Source organism: Arachis ipaensis, chromosome B5 (assembly GCF_059453495.1).
Source record: "Arachis ipaensis isolate K30076 ecotype BB chromosome B5, ASM5945349v1, whole genome shotgun sequence".
Lineage (NCBI taxonomy): Eukaryota > Viridiplantae > Streptophyta > Magnoliopsida > Fabales > Fabaceae > Arachis > Arachis ipaensis.
The window spans coordinates 23,025,616-23,048,508 of NC_142440.1; the positions used below are offsets into that span (position 1 = coordinate 23,025,616).

The 22,893-nt window shown below is 30.4% G+C and overlaps 2 protein-coding genes across 2 annotated transcripts; one reads left to right on the forward strand and one right to left on the reverse strand.

The window, feature by feature from the left end:
- Nucleotides 1–2,581: 2,581 nt before the first annotated feature.
- LOC107643317 (ribose-phosphate pyrophosphokinase 4) lies at nt 2,582–6,242 on the forward strand. The gene is made up of 7 exons (XM_016346932.3): nt 2,582–3,098; nt 3,789–4,104; nt 4,206–4,301; nt 4,600–4,668; nt 4,761–4,889; nt 5,021–5,120; nt 5,769–6,242. Exons 1-7 carry the CDS (start codon nt 2,704–2,706, stop codon nt 5,900–5,902), a joined length of 1,239 nt encoding a protein of 412 aa, XP_016202418.1. The 5' UTR covers nt 2,582–2,703; the 3' UTR covers nt 5,903–6,242.
- A 1,475-nt stretch (nt 6,243–7,717) lies between these two features.
- On the reverse strand, nt 7,718–21,794 carry LOC107643318 (isoliquiritigenin 2'-O-methyltransferase-like). Its single transcript, XM_021123377.2, has 5 exons — nt 21,390–21,794; nt 20,639–20,949; nt 20,320–20,509; nt 7,969–8,033; nt 7,718–7,880 (listed from the first exon to the last, which is right to left on the reverse strand). Exons 1-3 carry the CDS (start codon nt 21,767–21,769, stop codon nt 20,436–20,438), a joined length of 765 nt encoding a protein of 254 aa, XP_020979036.1. The 5' UTR covers nt 21,770–21,794; the 3' UTR covers nt 7,718–7,880; nt 7,969–8,033; nt 20,320–20,435.
- Between the last annotated feature and the right edge of the window lie 1,099 nt (nt 21,795–22,893).

Genomic DNA, 22,893 nt, shown 5'->3' on the forward strand with positions numbered 1-22,893 from the left:
ACTCATATATGACGGTCTTCATACAGATCTGCAGAATACACCCAAACACAGACTATAAATACACCCGAAAAAAAATGTAAGTTACACCTCTGCTGCAGATTTTTAACAAACATTACCTGAAAGCCACTTGTTGTCCACAAGGCCAAAATTCAGCAGGAAATCATTCCAATTCCTATCGAATGAGTCTTTGCTATGAGAGTTCCAAACAACTTGGCTCATTTCTTGTTCGATATATGCATGTCCCTTGTACCCATTTAATTTGCTTGGTATCTTCTTCATGATGTGCCAAATACACCAACGGTGAATTGTTGTTGGCATACAGGCCTCTAAAGCCCTTTTCATTGATGCGCATTGATCGGTGAGAAACCCTTTCGGAGCGTTTCCTCCCATGCAACGAAGCCAACATTCAAATAACCATTTGAATGATTCAATTTCTTCGTTTTTCATCAAAGAGCATCTGAGAAGTGTTGACTGACCGTGGTGATTCACCCCGACAAAAGAACCACAAACCAAATTATACCTAAAACAAATTACCATAGTGCAGAATGCAAAATCATTAGGTACACCCAACAAATGCTTCGTATACACCCAAAAAAACAGCCAATATACACCTCTGCTGCGGATTCATAAAAATACACTAATTTAGCATCATAAACAGGGGCAGTTTGTTACCTGTTTGTATTGTAGGTGGTGTCAAATGAAATAACGTCTCCGAAATACTCAAAGGCAGCTCTGCTTCTTGCATCAGCCCAAAAAGCCAGCTTAATCGATTGATCATCCTCGAGTTCGAGCTCAAAAAAGAAATTCTGATTCTTCTCTTTCATTCTTAACAAATATTTCCCGAATTTCTTTGCATCTTCTTGTTCGGAAACATTTCGCACTTCCCTGGTAATGTAATTCCTCACATCCTTTTCGATAAAATTTAACTCGCGGTGACCCCCGGCAGCCGCGACAAATGATTGGTAGGTTTTGCTTGGTCTGATACCGGCCTCCTCATTATTCTCTATTGTACGACGAATGGACATGCTTAGTTCCCTGTGCTATTTGAGCATCTCTACTTTACTTGGACAGCAGGGGTGAGAATGATCCAGCACAACCTTTGAAATGATCCAAGCACCGACATCCTTCAATGTGTGTATATAAATTCTTGCAGGACAGTTTAAACCGGCTGTCGGATTGGTCTTCTCGGTCGGAGATATTTTAGATTTCCATTTTCCCTCTCTGCTACATGTAATCAATTGATTCTTAATCTCGTTTCTCTTCCTATTTGTGCTCCGAACTCTTGTAGAAAAACCTACAGCCTTGGCATAGTTCCTATAAAATTTTCCAGCATCTTCAAGGGTGGTAAAGGTCATTCCAACCTTCGGAACAAACTGGTCATCAACAACAGAGAGAGGCTGCAGAATACATCATGTCAAAAACAAAAAATACACCCAATCATTGCTGATATAATACACCCGAACCGCAACAACTCAACTAAAATAACAAAAAAAAAACCATAAACTGTAAATACACAAGCTGCAGAATACACCATGTCAAAAACTAAAAACACACACAATCATGTCTGATATAATACACCCAAACGACAACAACTCAGCTAACAACAGAAAAACCCATAAACTGTAAATACACCCACACTTCTCGCAAAAATACACCCAAAAAAGTTCTGATATACACCCGAGCGTCTGCTATAAATTCCAAATAATTAATCAAAACTAATACATTACATTCAATCGACAGATTCATGTTAACGTGTTAGTTCAATGTTCAGGAATTTTTCAGCTACACAATGCTATTCAAATGACTGCAACAAAATTCAGAGTATGTAAATCAAACCTCAGGGACTTCGTTAGATTCAAATTCATAATCCACTTCGCCCTGATTCAGCTGACAATCTGAGCTTGAATCATCCATAATCTTCAAAACGAGTTCAAACTTTGATTTCAGAAAACAACAAATCAAATAGAAAACGAAGCTAGAGTTGCAGAAAGAAGAACTAACATAAATGACGAAGAACATACCAGTGAGAAAGGAGAGAAAAAGAGCGATGGAGAAGAAGGAGAGAAGACGCGCGAGAAGAAGAACGAGCAAATCCGCAAATAACGAAAACGAAGAAGGAAAGAAATCTTTTAAATTTGATAGTTAGATAAAAGCGGGAGCCCTAATATAGCACGTGTATATGATGTATGTGTAACAACGCGTTTTGGATTTTATTTGTTAATGAACTTGTAAAGCATAGCAGAGCTTTTCTGTTTTTAACTGATTCAATTAAATTATATTTATAACTAATTTTATCTATTCAAATTTTAAATACAGTTACAATTTAAAATATTTATAATATATTTATAATAAAATAAAATATTTAATTATTAATAAAAATTATTATTTTTATTATTATTTAATTATTAATTTAATTTTTTTAATTTAAAATTTTTAATTTAACAATTTAATAATATATTTTATTCTATATTTTTAAATATTAATAGATAATTATGACTTAAAAATAATAAATGTCTGGTGACCCAACATTCCTCGTTATTAATTATAATTACTTACTGATTAAGTCACCAAAAAAAAATTGCTTACTGATTAATAGTATTTTTGTTTAGTAACAAACTCAAACTCCAACCGGCACCTGCCATCAAATAGTGTGTGACTCTATGAAACAAATAGTGTCGGCGATGCAACCGGTGACTGCTGAGAATGGAGGCGCCACCCAGTTTCTTCTTGTCCCAAAACAGATCCCTCACTCTCAAACCCTCTTCTCCCCTTCACTCCCACTTCCTCCTTCCCAATTCCAATAAGAACAACGACAAAAACCGCTTCTCTTCTACGTGCGAGATCAAGAGCAACCTCCGCAACTGGTCAATTGAGCACGTGCGGGAAATGAACAAAGACACTTCCATTCACGGTAACAACAACTCTTCCTCCTCCTCATTTTCTTCTTCGTTGGTCTCTGTCTCCGCTGCTACTTCATCTGAATTCCGCACCAAGAATGCTAAAAAGGTTGTTCTCTTTTTCTGCGACGAGACCAAGTCCCTTGCTCAGAAAATCGCCTCTGAATCTGACACCATCGAACTCCGCACTATCTCTTGGGGGTTTGTTTCATTTTCTCTTTTTCTCTTTTTGTTTTTTTGTTTTTTTTTTTTTTTCTTTTCTTCTTTCCCGTGCTATGTCTTGCCAATATGTGTTTTTGACCAATGTGGTAATGTGTATTGGTTTTTCGTTGACTCTGGACTCTCCCGGTTCAATGTCTCTATGATCCTATTAAGTTGAATTGCAGTTTCGTGATGGAATTGATGTAGTGTGATGTTCAAATTTCGGAACTTGGAAATGCCCATTAAGAGAGAGTAAATAGGAGAAACTACAGGACCAACTTTTAGATAGCCAACATTAGACAATTTTAGAGTTTAGTTTTGTAATATAGGATTTAGGGTTAAGAGTTTATGATCAGGGTATAGAATTTTAATATCAACAAAATAATTTTAAAATAATTAGTTGGACTCAGCGACATTCAAAATGCAGAAATTTATGTTAACAATGATGAGTTGACGGGTTTAAGGGAGTAGTTCAATTCACCATTGCCAATTTCCTATTCCCACTTCTATTATAGGCTTATACTGTAATTTTACTTAAGAATGCTAAAATTATGATCTTGATGTGATGCCTGAGGTTACTGAAACTGTTGCTATGTTACATTGGTATTGTTCTTTTTTTTTTCCCTACCTTGTTTGCATTTTGAATACATTTTTTGGGTTTCCACTGAAATGCTTTATATTATGCTTCAGAAAGTTTCCTGATGGTTTTCCCAACATATTCATTCCAAATGCTCAAAGTATTCGTGGACAGCATGTAGCTTTTCTGGCATCGTTCAGTTCTCCAGCAGTGATTTTTGAGCAGATACCTGTTATTTATCAATTGCCGAAACTGTTTATTTCCTCGTTTACCCTTGTCCTTCCGTTCTTCCCCACTGGCACTTCTGAAAGAATGGAAGATGAAGGAGATATTGCTACGGCTTTTACTTTGGCTAGGCTTTTGTCGAACATACCAATTTCTAGGGGAGGACCTACTAGTTTGGTGACATTTGATATTCATGCTTTGCAGGTTCATGCCTTATATTGGTAGAATGAATTCCTTTTTATAGTTGTTGCTGGTTGGTTCATATCTTATTTTCCCTTATTGGTTGATGATTTGCTTCAACACAGGAGAGATTCTACTTTGGCGATAACATTCTACCGTGCTTTGAGAGTGGCATACCATTGCTTAAAAGAAGGCTTCAAGATCTCCCTGATTCTGACAATGTACGGATTTCACTCATATCTTTATTTCTTCTCCTTTGTGAAAACTTCGTGTGTTCTTTTTGTATATATTGTTCTGCCTTTTCCCCTTTGAGTGATAGAAACTGCGGATCTTTTGCACTTGCAAGTAATCAACCTATCATTTTGAAAGTTGCTTCTCATATTTTACCATTAAGTCTTCTCCATATTATTCTGAAAAGAAACATGCTTATATTTCATTAGATGTTAACTGAAAAAGTGAATGAGTAATTGCTTTCATACTATCTTCTTCATTGACAAGTTGGGAATTCATGTATCACAGATATCAATTGCTTTTCCTGATGATGGTGCTTGGAAACGATTTCATAAGCAACTCCAGCATTTTCCAACGGTATTGCTCTAACAATTTTTGTCGTGTGTATCAATCTGGTGCCAGATTCAGCATTGCTTCCATCTGTTACCACTTACACAATGCATATGCAGATAGTTTGTGCAAAAGTTAGGGAAGGAGATCAACGGATTGTTCGTATTAAGGAGGGAGATCCGAGTGCTCGGCATGTTGTGATTGTTGATGATTTGGTTCAATCGGGTGGAACTCTAGTAGAATGTCAGGTACAGACATTTATGTTAGAGGATTCATACCTAACATACTGCACAAAATCAAAGTCTTATATTCTATTATTTATTGTAAGAAAGCTTCTCTTATGTTTTATTTCATAACTTGTAAGTTTTTCATCTTTCAGAAAGTTTTGGCAGCTCATGGAGCAGAAAAGATTAGTGCTTATGTAACGCATGGCATTTTTCCAAATAAATCATGGGCGCGCTTTGAACATGACAATGGAGGTAGTGCTTCATTTGCATTGCTTTTTTTCATAGATCCATGTTCATTGCCTCTCCTTTGTCATAGAGGAACATAAATTCATATGAAATATTCATGAACTTGTTAATCCACTTCCTTTTATTTATTTGATTTAGTTGAATTTTTCTTGAAAATTTACTGGGTTTTATATGGCATTATACTCCATGAACATTCTTTAGTCATGTCACACTTCTCTTCAAGATCCCATCGACTTGAAAAAGTTCAGATATCCAGTCACTTTTCACTTGGTTCATTGACTATATTTCAGCATGAGTTTCTTGTCATTGTGTAGTTTTTTCATTTTGAAGAAGTATCAATATATTTATGGAAAGATTTTACATTACATTTGTAAACTCTTGTGTGTTTTTAAATCTTTCACTAACACATCTAGGTGAACTGCGGATTAAGTTTGAATATTATTGTGTGTTAAAAAGAGGATTTCATTTCTAAGTAGTGATAAATGACTCATGTTTTTTATGTACTCAATTGAAACTTTGTCATTTTAACACTATAGGGTGGAAATGGAACCTCCACTCTTTATCCTATGATAATAATATTTCCAAATGAGTACTAAGAAAAACTCACAAGGGCAATCTAATGTTTACTTATATGTCTTACCTGTAACACTTCAGGGAATCCAGAGAGTGCATTCACCTACTTCTGGATCACAGATTCATGCCCATTGACAGTGAAGGAGGTGACGAACAAGCCGCCATTTGAGGTTCTCAGTCTTGCAAGCTCTATATCAGCCAGTCTCCAAATCTGAAAAAGGAACACAATGTTATTATTATTATTAATCTCATCCTCAAAATAAATAAGGACAAAAGAAGTAGAAAATCCTCTTCTTCATAGAGATAGAGCTCTTTTAGCATGCGGCTTATACTAGCAACTTTCAAAGGGGTAAAAAAAAAAAAAGAAAAAAGAAGCTTTGCCAAGGCCAACATCTACCTTGATTTGCTTTCATGCAGCTTAATGTTTGTTAATAGAAAGTAGTTTATTAAACATAATCATGTACCTTTTTTTTTGGCCTTTTGGATTTTGGTAGTTTAAATCTTGTGTGTTCTTTGTGTGTAAATGTACAAGAATAATGAATGCTGATTTGTGCACCTTTGGTTCCAACCTGAGAAAATTGAAGTAATGATTGAGGATCCACAATCTCAACTCTCAAGCGCCAAAAACCAGAAAAAGATTGATGCAGTTACTAGAATCATACAGGTTAAATTCGAAATGGAGATGGTATACGGTGATGAAGGGAAGAAACATCTTCATGTGAGAAACTTGTGACTCAATAGTTTCGGAGTAAAAATGGATCTTCTCAATTTTTTCTCTTAAATCCTTAGGTGGAACTAAGAGAAGATGTTAAATGGTAAAATATCATATTTGACAAAATAATGGAGGGAAAAAAATTAGAATTCATTCCTTTTGGAAGATATGTGTCCGTAGTTGTAGATATGATGGATTTGAGTATTTGACACAATGTCAAACAGTTTTTGTAGGTGAATCACAGTTTTAGTATACTAGATGATGTAATTAGCTAGTTGATGTTAGTTCTTGTAAGTCTCATTTTTTCTTGTTGAGTAAGAAAGTGAACCAGTAAGAAACCACTTTCTCGTCTCAGCTTCTCAACTCCTCCTACATCAATTCACATCTCTTTTTGATTCTTTATTCTCTGAATCACCATTTCTTCAATTAGCTTTCTTTAATTTATGCATAACTTCCTTTTCCCTGGTTCAATGAGGAGATGGTTTCTCTTGGAGATAAAACTAGAAATCCGAAACTTTAGCTCGACACTGTATTGCAATTTTATAGATGATTTATTTTGGTTCCCCTTTCATGGAAGTCGAATAAATGAAACCTAGATGTCTATTTTCCATAGAATATGTAGAAGAAGAAACCAAGTACGGTTGGATCGTGAAATTCATAATTCAGCATCGAAGTATTTTGCAATATCAAAGTCCAAATGAATTAAATTCATTAAAACTTGTTAAAATCTAACTAGCTTGCACTATTTCATAGAGGTTTAATTATAAGTTGTAAGCCAATACCATTTAAATTTGCTGAGATTTTAATGATAACATACATACTCTATTGAGAGTTCTTCCATTTTACACCTTATATAGTTAGTTATATATACATCAACTATGCAAGATACCGTGTACATTAAAATTCAATCACCAAATTAATTACTAGTGTATAATACATGCTAAAATATTAAACATATATTAAAAATAAGTTAAATAATATATGTATTTATACATAAATATATAGTAGTTGATTTGGTAACTAATTTTTAATGTGCAGACATTATTTTGTTATATATATATATATATTCGAAATTGTTTATATGTTTGGGTCATTATTGTTTCTTCTCTCAATACTATTTTAAGGACTGGTAAAAAGGTATTATATACATATAAGTTACTGGTTAATTAATTAATTTTTATTTGTAAAACTCCATCACTGCAAACGAAATTGAGGAATCATTGCAAGTAACCTCAAATCGGGAAAATCCGGAGCTCTTGCATAATTTTTTAAATTGCTTCTCAGTTCTTTCCTTTACCATGAACTAGAAGCATAAGACAATCCAGATTCACAGCATAAGTATCCTTAGACGATGATGTTGATTTCGGAATTTCAGGCAATAAAGTATCCAAAACTATGACCTTCCCATGTGCTGGCAAAGCTTCGTAGCAGTTTCTTAAAAACATCACACATTCTTCATCTCCCCAATTATGACATACATGCTGAAATGATGACAATATATTAGATTTTGTTATATAAATGAATAAATTTGAATGCTTTAAATTGTAGCTACAATGCTAATAACCTAACCTTGAGCAAAATGGCATCGCCTTTTGGAACACTTGTAAACATGTCTCCTCCGATATGCTCTAACCCTTTATGCAAAATAGTTCTCTCTAAATTAATGATTTTCAAATATATACAATTATACATATATTGTACTTTTATCCGTAATTACAATACGGGAATATAAATATTTTAAAATTATATCGGTTTTATCCTGATATAACACAAAAGATTTATAAAATCAAATTACCTTTACAAAAAGATTGTAGGAGACAAAAGTCTCCATTGACTAAGAAGACTAGGATCTTCGTGGATAAAAAATCAAATAATAAGATTTTTAATTATTATTTTCATGTGAAAGAATTTGATTTATTACTAATAATTAATTTTAATATTCGTTATCTAAAATTTGAAATAATTTAACTTATATACTTTTGATTAGGTGTTAAGACTGTTGCACAAATAGAAATAATTAACTTTTATGCTTGTTATTTAAAAATAATATTTTTTTCTCTGTACGTATATAAAAATATAATTAAATATTAGCATGAAAAAAATTATATTGATAGTTATAAAATTAACTCAAAATTAATTTTCTTTAAACAATTGAATCTTGATTTTAACTTTTAATTATAACATTAGTATTCTCTCTAATTATATTTAATAAATATTTGAAAGAAGAAAAAAAAATATAGATTAGAAAGATACACAGTGAAAATTTAAAACTAAACAAAAAAACTAAAAAAATATGTATATAATAATAATATTTTTTATTTGAATTATATTATTTTGTTAATTTTATTTTTTGTAGAATAAAAAGATAGAAAAAATAGAGAATGAAAGAAAAGAGAGAGAAAGATAAAGATGAAGACTGAGAGAGGGGATTTGTTAATTTTGAAAAAAAAATATTTTAATTATAATAAAAAATATCTGATGACACATTTTGATTTGTCAAATTACTAATACAAAATATAAATTACAAATTATATATAGAGTGGAAAGAGTAAAGAGAAATAGAAAAAGAGAGAGATAGATGAGAGAATTTAAGAAGAGATTATTAATTTTGGAAGGAAATATTTTTTTTCAATTTGAATAAGAGAATATCATGTGACACATTTGGTTATTAAATTAGATAATAATATATAAATATATTAAAATTATATATAGAGTGAGAAAGGTAGAAAGAACTAGAAAAAATGGAGAGAGGTATATGAGAGAATTTAGGAAGGGAGTTTATTAATTTTAGAGAAAAATATTTTCTCTTAAATTTAATAAGAGTATTATGTAACACATTTTATTATTAAATTAGATAATAATATATAATATAATACAATATATAATATAGTTATATTTTAATTTTAATTTTAATATAATTAAAAAATGTCATGTTGCACATTTTGATTGTCAAATTTATAATTATTTATTGATAATGATATATAAAAGAGATAGAGTGGTTGAAGGAATAAGAGGGATAGATAAAGAGAGAGGGAAGAGGGAAAACTCTTTAATTTTGGAGGGAAAGATTTGATTTTAATTGCAATGAGGAAATGACATGTGGCACATCTTAGTTGTAAAATTAGTAGGGAGAATGGAAGAATTCTTTAATTTTGGAGGAAAAGTTTGATTTTAATTGTAATGAAGGAGTGACATGTGGCACATTTTGGTTGTAAAATTAGTAGGAAGAAGGATATAATTCTTTAATTTTGGAGGAAAAAATTTAATTTCAATTGCAATGAAAAAGTGACATGTGGTACATTTTAGTTATAAAATTAGATAGATATATATAATAGATATGTTTTCTCTTATTATGATAAGATTATATTTTAGAAATGATCACATTATTTATTTTCTAATTCTAAAATTAATTTTCACTTTTTTAGATGTTACAAATATATAGATTAAGTGCTTGTTTGGACGCTATTATTTTAATAAAAAAATATTTTTTTTAATAAAAAAATCTTTTTTTACTTTTAGCGTATTTGACAGATTTCTAGTAGTAAAAGTAAAAGTATTAAAAAATATATTTTTTAGGAAATTGTAATTTACATATTTTTTTAAAAGATCTTTTTTTAAAAGAAAATATATTTTTTATGTAATAAATAAACAAAAAAGTACTTTTATATTGGTCTTGTTTGGATGCCATTCTCGCAAAAGATCTTTTTTTTAAATGATATTTTTTTAAAAGACCTTTTAGAAAAGTAAAAGTGATTTTATGTTTGGATATCTCATATAAAAATATCTTTTTATCTATCAATTATATTTGGATAAAATATGATAAAAAGTACTTTTTTATTCATTTATTATGTGAAAAATATTTTTTTTAAAGAAAAATATCTTTAAAAAAAAGATGTAAATTGTAGCTTTTCAAAAAAAATGTTTTTATTTTTATTTTTTTAGTACTTTTACTTTTACTATTTGAAATTTGCCATACATACTAAAAAATAAAAAAAAGATCTTTTCTCATTGAAAAAAGATATTTTTTATCAATTTAATGGCGCTCAAACTGGCACATTGTTATACTCAAATATAATTGATAGATAAAAAGATCTTTTTGCATGAAATATTCAAACATAAAATTACTTTTACTTTTCCATAAGATCTTTTAAAAAAGAAAATAATTAAAAAAAAGATATTTTCTTAGAAACTCACCCAAACAAGCCTAAATCTTGTTGATCACTCAAAGTGATCAAATTCTATCTGTAGGATGTCTTTGTTTACGGGACACTGAGATAGAAACACAGAGACACAAAATCGTGTTTGACAGTTGAGACATGAACAGAGACATTGTGTCCAGAGATACTGAATTAATGTATTTTGTATCCATCCTGACAGGAAGAACACAACTTATTTTTCATTTTTTTATTATTCTTGTTAATTTTTTATAATTATATTTTTCTTTTCAATTTTTTTGAATGAAAAAAATAAAAATAAATTGAATTTTATAAATTATTCTAATTTATTACCAAACAAAATATAAGAATACAAAATTTTGTGTTTCCATCCTCTGTATCTTATTCTCAATATCTTGTCTTATTCTATTCTCAGAAACAACCATGGCCTATAATCCAAAAAATAAACATAAATAATAATAGAGAGTTGCTATACATCCAAGTATTTTTTCATCCAAATAGGTCCAACACCAACAAAAACTACTCTCATTAAAGGAACGTGATCACACGCGCGTTTCATAACGCAATTTCTTCATCTTCGTCTTCTCCTTTTTCGTTTCCTCTTTCTCCTCTTCTTCTTCCTCCTTCTCCTTTTAAATTCGCGCACGTAGGTTCTTCTTCTGCTTCTTCTTCGCACACGCATATTCTTCTTTTTTTTCTTCTTCTTCTTCTTTCATTATAATCATCACCAACAACACCAACATTTTGCTCGGTTAAGTGGAATTGCTCATTTTGATTCACTTGATTGTTAATGTATTCAGTTGAGTCCTTGTGCATGTAAAAATATTTTTCTTACTGATTGAATGTTTATCACGTTTTATTCAGCACATAATTGGTATTCGGTTCAGTGGTGTTGGCTGTTTCGGTTTACCTGATTGTTATGTGTTCAGTTGGCTTCTTTTGCATGAAAAAAGGCCATTATTGATGATTGAATGTTTATGACATTTTATTCAGTACATGAATGCTGCTCGGTTCACGCACGCAGATCCTTTCGTTATAGTCATTACCAACAACAGCAATATTTTGCTCGGTTAAGTGGAGTTTCTCATTTTAATTCACTTGATTGTTAATGTATTCAGTTGAGTCTTTGTGCATGCAGAAATATTTTTTTTACTGATTGAATGCTTATCACGTTTTATTCAGCACATGATTAGTGTTCGGTTCAGTGGTGTTGACCATTTTGGTTCACCTGATTGTTATGTGTTCAGTTGACTTCTTTTGCATATAAAAATTCTATTCTTGATGATTGAATGTTTATGACGTTTTATTCAGCACATGAATGTTGCTCGGTTAAGTGGAGTTGCTCATTTTGAATTACCTGATTGTTAGTGTGTTCAATTGAGTCTTGTGCATGTAGAAATATTTTTCTTGATGATTAAATGTTTATGACGTTTTATTCAGTACATGAATGATGTTCGGTTCAGTGGAGTTGGCCATTTCGGTTCATTTCTGTTCTGCACAATTCAAAACTCTTCCTCCTCACCTTCTACTGTTTCTTCACCAGGGAGAAAAGGAGAAAAAGACAAAAAAAATACAGTAGCAATAACAACAAAAGAATGACGATAAGGAGAAAACACGTAAAGAAGAAGAAACGCGAAAAAGAAGGAGGAGAATGAGGATCGTTGGAGGAGGAAGGCGAAGAAGAAGAAGAAGCTCTGTGCGTAAACGAACGTGAGAAGAAGCGCGTGACCTAAAATCACTTGGATGAACTTGGATGCTAAAATTGTTTGGATTTGGAGAATATCTCATAATAATATAGATTGATAGTTGTGTACTAAGAAGCTTAAGAGTTAAGATACAATACAATAAAATTTTTAAAACCTTAAAATTTACAAATTTTACTAATTCCAAAATTTTTTCTATAATGAATTTTGTCAAGTCAAAATTTACCAGACTAAATTTAAAGAAAAAGTATAGGTGAACAATAATATTAGTGAACAATATAAACAATGGGGTTAAAAAAGTAAATTAACTACATGTAATCAATGGTTTGATTAATTAAATTCTAATAATAACCATATTTCAAATTCAAAAAAAATCAGGGTTTTCATATTGGTGAATTGAGACTCTACAACTAACCTCTCATTTTATCTTCCTCTTACTAGATCTTTTTCTCTTCTTCACTCTCAACCCAGCACAGCTTGAGACCACAACCGAGGCCCAACCCTCCGTCTGACACCACCGCTATTACCACCGTCGCCTGCCCTCTCTCTCTTCCCTCTATTCTCTTTTTCTTTCCTCTTTCCTCATTTCTCCCCAATCCCTTGTACGCTACCCCTGTTCTTTGTGCAAAGTCCAACCCCAGCGAGAAACCTCGGTGCAACCCCCAGCAGCGGCGAAACTCTATGCCGCTGCAACACCGCGTATGCTATCCCTCTCTTTCCATTCTTCCCCTTTCACCAATGCAGGTTCCATGATTTCCCCTGTCCTTGTGTTCTTTCGTTTATTTATTTTAACTGCTTTTTAATTCTGCTTTTAGAGTTTAGATTAGGCTTAGATTAATGGATTAATACTTTCTGGATTGTAAAATGTTTGATGGCTAATTTTTCTAGATTGATTGCTGCTTAAATTGAGTTCAAAATATCTGTTTACATATTGTGCACACCATATGCTCGATAAAATACCTGAGTGAAACTTTTTGTTTAATTCTTATGTTTGGCCAGCATTTATCTTAAATTTTGTTCTCTATAGGCATTATAATTCAAAATTGTGCAATTTTATGCTATTTTTAATGATGTTTGGATTGAGTTTTGACAAGACACTTGATTATTATTTTTGTTTAAACACCAAATTGGTTTAAAATTTCAAGTTTGGTCATTTGATTGGTGTAATTTAAGAAGTGCATATCATGTTTAGTTAAGTGAATTGAATGAAACTACCTATTCATGTATGTTTTGAATATACTTGAATTTTAATTAATCCCTCTCTTGCTTTTGTGCCAATTATCTATTTTTCCTGAGTTGTATTCCATTTTTTCTTTTTCAGGATGTGTCATAAAGGCAAGGAACCGGCTTCATCATCGGCTCCCGCCGAGGTTCGTCCGAGTAATCAACCGGACGTTATGATAGACAATGAGAATGATTCTTGTTCCTTAATAATGGTAGGTTTCTTTCATGTAAAGTAGGCAATGCTCATAAAAGTTATGAAGTAGTTGTATTAATTGTTAAATACCTAATCGGACCATAAAACTTACGTCAAAGGTGATTTGTGATTTTGCTCATTTTTTAGGTTTGACAAAAGAATCACTTCTTTTGCTGAGGACAAGTTCCAAAGAGATGGCATTGATGTGAAAATTGGATCCATGGTTGTGAAGGTATCTGATAAAGAAATTTCGACTAAAGAAATGAAAAATGGAGGAGAAATCACTACAATGTCATATGGAATGGCTGTCTGGTCAACTGGCATTGGGACTCATCTATTTATCAATGAGGGTGTTGAATGATGTGGGAGAGCTCAATGACAACAAGTTGCATAGGAATTGAGATACATCATGTACTATATTTTAAGTCATTTAAACGAAGGTAGATGTTCATTTTACTATAATTATGAATGGTTATTTCCATTCTAAAGGGGATGGTTATTTTGGATATACTATTTGTAGTACAATTTATTACCCTGTTGTGTTAATATAAACAAAAAAAATTAAAAGAAAAATTAAAATGGGCTAAATGTTCATTTTACTAGGTAGGCTGCTGGTTATTTTCATTTTAATTTGGATGTTCATTTGATTTGGATTGAATTTAACATAATTTTGCTAAGTGGATGGTTATTTTCATTCTAATTTGGATGTTTATTTGTTGGGGTTTGAATTTAACATATTTCAATTTTAAACTTTAAAATAATATGTTCATTCTAATTCTAATAATAACCATATTTCAAATTTAAACGAAGACAGATGTTCATTTTATTATAATTACGGATGGTTATTTCTATTTTAAAGTGGATGATTATTTTGGATATACTATTTGTAGTACAATTTATTATTCTACTATGTTAATATAAACAAAAAAATTAAAAGAAATGTACTGTGTTATTAATTGAATTTGACCACTTTCAAGGCCCGTTGTTCATGTTAGTTAGATAAATTATTGGTTATCTAACGTTGCCCAAATTTAAAATAATAAATAATAAAAAATTCGTCTTTAAAAAATCACACGATTTCTAAATTAATTCCTAAAAAATTATTTTAATCAAATTTAGTCTTTCCGTCACTCCCCAATGACGGTGCTAACCGCACTGTTCTTTTCATGAGCTAGATCAACAAATACCTAAACTTAACCTACCCGGTCTCACTCACCCCAAAAATTTCACCCATTAGTCATCTTCTCCCTTGTTGAATCTGTTCCTCATTACTGAAACTCGATAGCCACTAACTCTTGCCTGAGTAGCCATGGATGTCTCTCTAGCTGCCAATGTCATAATGGTGTAGTGATGCTTTGCTATGCTCTTATCGTGCGTCTCTCACTATTATCATTTCTCTTTCTATTTTTCTTTTCCAATAATGACATTTAACTTCTAGTCCCTTTTCCTCATCCTCTTTCTTATTCAATTGTTTCTTTCTTTCTTTTTTTAAGGTTGTGGTGTTTCTTGTTAATTTCGTCAGAGAGATCAAAATCCTCTAAAAAAAGATAAAAATATATACTAAAATGGCACCTTTGTTCAGCTGGGGTACAAAAGAGAGCCACCGTAAAACATCGGTGGTGGTCAAGATGGAAAACCCAAACTGGTCCATGGGAGAGCTCGAGGGTCCTTCCGATGAAGACTTGCTCATTGGTGGTGGTGGTAATCGTGAACATTCAAGTCGCGTATGGGAGAAAGAAAGAGGCAAAAACGCAAAATAACTCACCTGGGTTCTTCTCCTTAAAGCACACAAAGCTGTCAGTTGTTTAGCCTCCACAGCGCCCGCATTGTACGGCCTGGTTTTCGCGTGGCGTGGCCTCTGAAGAGTAGACGAGGACGAGATCCCAGCAGTAAAGAGCAGATTCTACTCATAAAAGAGGGAGAAAAACCAAGGCTAAAAGAAAAAAAACAACACTCCACCACTCTTAAGTTCATGAACATGAAAAAAGTACAGCATAAACAAACCATAAAAGAGTCTCCTTACCTGAGAGTGAGAGGAAAAAAAGGGTTTTATTTTTTCAAGTTTTTTTTTTTAATTTTTAATTTAATTTAACTCTTCCTCTATCCTAAAAACGTCGTTTATGCAACTTAATGACAAGGTCAATTTTTGTTAACTCCGTTAGTAAAAAATATGATAGAAGGATTAATGCGACTAATTAAAAATTTTTTAAAGATATATTTGATTAAAAAGAATTTAAAAATTAATTTAAAAATTATATAATTTTTTAGAGACTAATTTAACTATTTACTCAAATTTAAAAAAAGGTGTCTCGAAAAAAAAAATATACAAATAAATTATTTACAATTATAAAAGTAAAAATAGGGCAATTTACCCAAATAAATAAATTGAGTGAATTCTTTACCTAAATACACAAAATGAAAATTTTTTACGCGCATGTGCATTTTTACTATTATGTAAACCGTCGTAGCCAACCACGGTTTTTAATTTCTACGTAAACCGTTGCTACCAGGGACGTATTATGGTTGGAACACATTAGGCATAAACCGTGGTAGCCTCCCACGGCTACCACGGTTTATGAAGAGAATGGCTTCAACGTAGACCCCCCTTAGCTTCCCAAGGTTTACATGTTAGGTAGTATAAATACATAAACAAACATATAAAAGTGATTCAATTAAACATATAAAATAAATGGACTTACTCAGATGAATTTAGTATACTAAACAAACATATTAAATTTTTTATTGGACAATAATATTAATACTTATTGAATATTCTATTATTTTTTATTATATAAAAATTAAATTAAATAAATAGTAAAATATAAAATAATATTAAATTAAATAAATAAAAAATATCTAATTTTTTATATTTGAACTTAAAGATAGAGAGAGTGTTGTTTATTGAACTTATTAGATATTTTAAGTCATAGTAAAGTATTTAAATTTTAAAAGTGTACTAAAAAATTTAATATGTTTGTTTAGTGTACTAAATTTATTAAATTTATTAAATTTAGTATACTTTTAAAATTTATAATATTTATTAAATTTTTTTATCAATTTATATAAATACAATAATATTAATACTTATTGAATATTCTATTATTTTCTATCATATAAAAAATTAAATTAAATAAATAATAAAATATAAAATAATATTAAATTAAATAAATAAAAAATATCTAATTTTTTATATTTGAACTTAAAGATAGAGAGAGTGTTGTTTATTGAACTTATTACATACTTTAAGTCATAGTAAAGTATTTAAATCAATTGAATTATTTTTTATCTTTTGAAAAAGTACTACTAAGTTTTTTATAAAAAGTTTGGGGGGCTATGCCCCCTTGTCTGAACTAAGCTCCGCCACTAGTTTATTGGGTCTGTTTAAGTTGTATTAGGCACTCTTAATTTGAGTAATGTAAGGTTGGTTAAGTCAATGAATGTCGACATGTTTGTTTAGTGTACTAAATTCATCTCCATTTATTTTATATGTTTAATTGAATCACTTGTATATGTTTGTTTATGTATTTATACTACCTAACATGTAAACCTTGGGAAGCTAGAGGGGTTTACGTTGAAGCCATTCTCTTCATAAACCGTGGGAGGCTACCACAGTTTATGCTTAATGTGTTCCAACCATAATTCGTCCATGGTAGCAACGGTTTACGTAGAAATTAAAAACCGTAGTTGGCTACCACGGTTTACATAATAGTAAAAATGCACATGTGCATAACAAGTTTCCATTTTGTGTATTTAGGTAAAGGATTCACTTAATTTATTTATTTGGGTAAATTGCCCTAAAAATGATTATAAAATATTTAGAAAAGAGAAAATAAATAAAAAAATAAACTATATAATACTACACCTCCTCCTAGGGGTGCACATGGCCCGACTCGATCCGAAAATCCGGCCCGGTTCCAAATATTTTAGGGCCTAATTTGGTGTGATTTTATCGGGTTTAAGGCCGGGTAAGGGTCTTAAAAATAGATCCGGTCATTATTTCGGGTCGGGTTCGGACCATAGTTCGGGTCACCCGAATTTGGTCCGGTGGCCCGGTCATCATACAAAATTAATATTTTGTATTATTAGTGATGGATCATAACTATTCTTATGTGGTATTTAAGTATTATAAACCTTAATATTTTGTCTTATTAGTCATTATAAGACTAAGTTAATGTTTTATGTTTAGACTAATGCATAATATTGTGTTATTTGTATTGATTTAAATATTTGGTATTATTAGATAATATTAGTATTGATTGTGGTTATGCTTTAATTTTGAAGAAGAGTTAGTTCTTGTTATATTTTTCTAAGTGAATTTTATCATGTTAAATAATGGTTAGAGTCTTAAAAATTTGAATATTTTTACATGCTAATCCGAAAGTATATTAATTTCATCGGGTTTAGGGCCAGATTCGGGTCTAATAAATAGACCCGGTGTATATTTCGAGTCGAATCTGAGTCATATCAAACCCGATTTCACATGACCCATGTGCATCCTACCTCCTCCTTTGACCCTTAACACATGTCTTTATAATAAACTAGATTTAGAGCTGCGCAAAAAACTAGTTATTATTTCTTTGTGGTGGTTTTTTATTGAAAAATGATAAGACTAAATTAAAAATGAAAAATTAGTTGGAGGTTGATTAATAACTAATCAGCTAAATATAGGATTAATTCAACTTTGGAACCCACTGTTTTGAAAAGTGCTGTGATTTAGCTTGTGAAAATTGTAGATGATGAATATGTGTGTTGATTGGTTAGTTTGAATCTGGGTTGAGGATAGTCTCTGGTTTTGATAAGGGAAATTCATAGGATGAGGATTTCCAATGGTGATTTTGTGTTTGTGGGTTAAAATGTTGAGAGGACGAAGAAAGCATGGGTCGCGAATACTGGGACCGGGAGAACAGTGGCGGAAGAGGTTGAATGGTCGTAATCAGTTAAGGAGTTAAAAAGTTAAAAGTGACCGTAGACAGACATTGACATAGATACAGGATATGACACGATATAAAATATATTGATATATGAATTTTAATATAAGATATAGAGATACGTATATATATAAAATATAAAGTATATTTTAGATAAATTATAATGATATTTTAATATTTTATTGATATTAAAATATAAATTAATTTTTTAAATATTTTTAATATTTTATTTTAATTATATAAAATATTTAAAATATTTTTAGTTTTAATAATTAATAATATATTCTATTTTTAAATTTATTTTAAGAATAAATATTAAGAATAAGGTTGAACACGTTAATATGTGATGATATTTAGGTGTGTCTAAATGTGTCTGAAAATTTTTTTTATTTTTTATTAATATATGGTTGGACACAACAGACACGCATGTCGAACGAGTATCATGTCCAAAATGTGTCTGCAACTCAGTGAAATGTCCAAGCGTGCTTCATAGGTTAAAAGATATAATAAAAAAATAATTTAAGAATTTTATTTTTTTATAAAATCAACTCTAAATTTAATGATCGGATATTTTTATCAAATATAATTTATTTTTATGAGAATAATAATTTTTTTTGTTAATTTTGTCTGTATTCAATTTTTTATGATAAAAATTAATTATTTATTTTGAGATCAAATTATTAGTCAATTAAATAAAATAAAAAATTAATTGTGATGTATTGACATCATAAAATATTTTATATAATTGTCTAATCACATTTATTATTTTAGATGACTATTTATCGAAAATAATTATTTTTATTGACATGATATTATATAATTAGATGCTAGTCTAAAATTATTTTATACTCATAGCATATCAAAATTAAATTAATAAAAGGGGTAAGTATTGTTTTGGTCTGATCCCTAACGTTTAGGGTCAGAATCTAAATCGTCCAGAACGTAATTTTTTATTTAGAATCATTCTTAACGTTTTTTTCGTATTAAAATCGTATTTTTAATAAATTTTTTAATTTTATTACTAAATTACCCCTATCCTAATAAAAAAATTATAAAATTAAAAAAAAAATAAAAGAATGCGGGGAGGGGGAGAGGAGAAAGGAAAGTGGAAAGGACACCGGGAGGAAGGGGAAGGGGAAGGGGAAGGGGGGACGGCGCCGGTGAAGCTTGGAGCTGCTGTCGCCGTCGGGAATTACGAGGGAGAGAGGAGACGCGAGCCACTGTCGCCACTGACCTCGCCTCTGCCGCCTTGCCGCGTCGTTGCTGCACCTTCCCGTTTTTGCTTTTACTTCTTGCTTCAGCTTCTGCATCTTGCTTCGGCCTTTGCTTTCTGTTTCTGCTTGAGCTTCTGGTTGAGCTGTGTTTGCTTTTTTTACTTATGTTTCTGTTTTTGTTTCTAATTCTGATTTTAATTTATTATTTTTTATTTCATTGTTGTTGTGTGTTATTGATTTTGTTGTTGAATTTGATGTTATTATTACTGAATTTGAATAAAGTGTTATTGTTGGTGTTCTTGAATCTAATTATTAGTATTTGATGGCATTAAGGAAGGTGGTGGTGGTGGTGGTGGTAAAGATGCTGGTTGTGGTGGAGAGTATTTTTGTCCATAAAAAATTAAAAAGATAATTTTAATACCAAAAAAATGTTAAAGATGATTCTAAATTAAAAATTATATTAGAAATAGTTTCGATTCTGACCTAAACGTTAGGGACCAAATCAATGCACAAAAATGACGAAGTTGCTTTGACTACAGAACCATGCCTGTCTGTTGGAATGAATTGGATGATCGGCCGAGGACAGCCCCCTCTGCCCCTCACTCTCCTTTCCCTAATATGAACTTTGAGTCATCAAAGCCTTTCTGACTCGGCCTGGCCCGATCGCCCTTGACTGTAGGAAGTGAGTTGCTATGAAGTGTCAGGAACGAAATCCAATTGCCCCTTTTCCGATTAGAAGGCTATAGGCCAAGGGGAAGGTCCCTTATCCCTTAATAAAATAAAGTGGGCAACAATTACGTACCTGGAGGTGCGTTTTCCACAACGTGAGGTAAATCAAAATTAATTCCTTTAATTGATGGATAGTGAAAGAGAATTTGTTTCAGGGCTTGTCCATATCCACCTCCGACATCAACTAACGTTGATATTCCCTCAAAGCCTTTATATGAATCAAGGATTGATTTCATTACCAGAGGTCCAGCTTGAGACATTGCTTGCCCGAAAAGGTTACCGAACTCTCTATCTGTCTCCATATATTCAAATGCTAACTTTCCATACACTTTTTGGAAATGGTTGTGATTGTTAGCGTCTAATATTGCATCTTTTGTATCTTTCCTGTTTTTTAAAACATAATAGTTAATTTTAGAAATTGGAGAATATAACAGAAAAATATATAAACTGGATTATATAGATTAAATTATTGTGTTAAATCTTATAAATTTTTAAAATTTGTAACTAGGTTTTTAAATTTTTAAAGTTCTTAATTGAATATCTAATACTAATATAAAAATATTTTTATTCATCTAATCATACTATTAGCAAATTTATAATTAGATTTTTTTAAATATTTTTAAAACGGTATAAGTTTAATTATAAATTTAAAACTGAGGTAGAGACACAATTAAAATCTTTTAAAAATTTAAAATTCATTAAAAATTTGATAAAATTATAAAGTTTCACAGAATTAAACCCTATCAAAATCACTAAATTTAAGGACACATATGGTATAATAATGAATAATAATCAATAACTTAAGCTAAGTAATATACAATTACCAAACATTACGGTATCCTTGATAGATTAAAGTTGACAATGCAGCCAAGGAACTTCCTTGTTGATCATTACGTGTAAAGTATTGTCCAACAGGGGAGAGAGCATAAACCTTCTCTGTGTCACCATCTTGATTGGTGCGAATGGAGCAAGTGAGAAGAGAATGTACCGCCAACAATGGCAGCATGCGTTCAAGCCTGTTGGCCATATCAGAGTGTTGGTTTGGAAGCTTGGACGCAATTTCAGATGCACACATCCCCAGCGAAGTCTCTGCCTTTGCTATGATCTCAAACAAGTTCATATCAACAGCAGCGTTCAAGATTGCAGGAAACACTTGAGCACCTGCTAATGAAAGAGCTTTGGTGAAAGGATCATTGTCATGCATCTTGGACACTACTGCTACTTTACTCTTTCACCTGATAATATTGTGTATCTATGTGTGTATGATCTTGCTTAATTACTCACTATGTATATATGTATATATTTGTCAATCATGGAGTAGCTGAGTTTTTTCAATTTTATTTTAGGTATGTAAACTCATCTCTCAAACTATAATTCAATGGATGTTATTTTAATATAAATTCAATTTTGATATTTCACTTACATAAAATAGTTTTATATGTGTCTAACTATATAATACTATATCAATAAAAATAAGAGAAAATTTTATTCTCTTCTTCTGAGAGGTGCTAAAATGATACTTTCTTTTCCTCTATTGGTAAAATATATACTTCACTTCCTTATAATTTTTTAAAAAAAAATTTCTTTTTAATCTATTTTAAATTTTTTTGTATTAACTAATATTAATTTTATCTATTTTTTAAGAAAAAATAAATTATTTTTTACAAAAATATCCTTTAACAAAAATATTATTTTTTGATTAAATTGGATTTACCAAAATATTATTTAATAAAAATTTTTCTATTGATTAAATTGTATTTTTTAAAAAATATTTTTTTAATTTTTTTAATGAATAAATTATTTTTTCTTCAGATACCCTTTAATAATATTATAGTTATTAAGAAACTTGTTTTGTAAAGACGTGAAAGAATGAGATGTTAATTTTTTAAATTTAGGATTTACCCATTTCGACTTATTTTTGAGTTTTGATAAAGTTGTTAATAATTTTTAATAATTCTATGAAATAAATTATTTATTAATATTGATTGTTATACATATTAACAGTGGTAAGATTTTTTTAATTTAATGTTAAAATAATATACATTAATATCAAAAAATTAATAGTAAAGTATAAAAATAATTGTTAACAAAAATTTTGATAAAATCACAATTTAATAATTAAAAAATCATTGAAGAGTGTTTTAGAAAAAAATAATTTAATCATTAAAAAATTTTTCATAGAATATTTTAATAAAAATATAATTTAATCATTAGAAAAATAATTTGTTAAAGGGTATCTTAGTAAACAAAATTTAATAAAATAAAATAAAATATTTGCTAAAGAGTATTTTTCTAAAAAATAATATACTTTTTCTTAAAAAATGGATA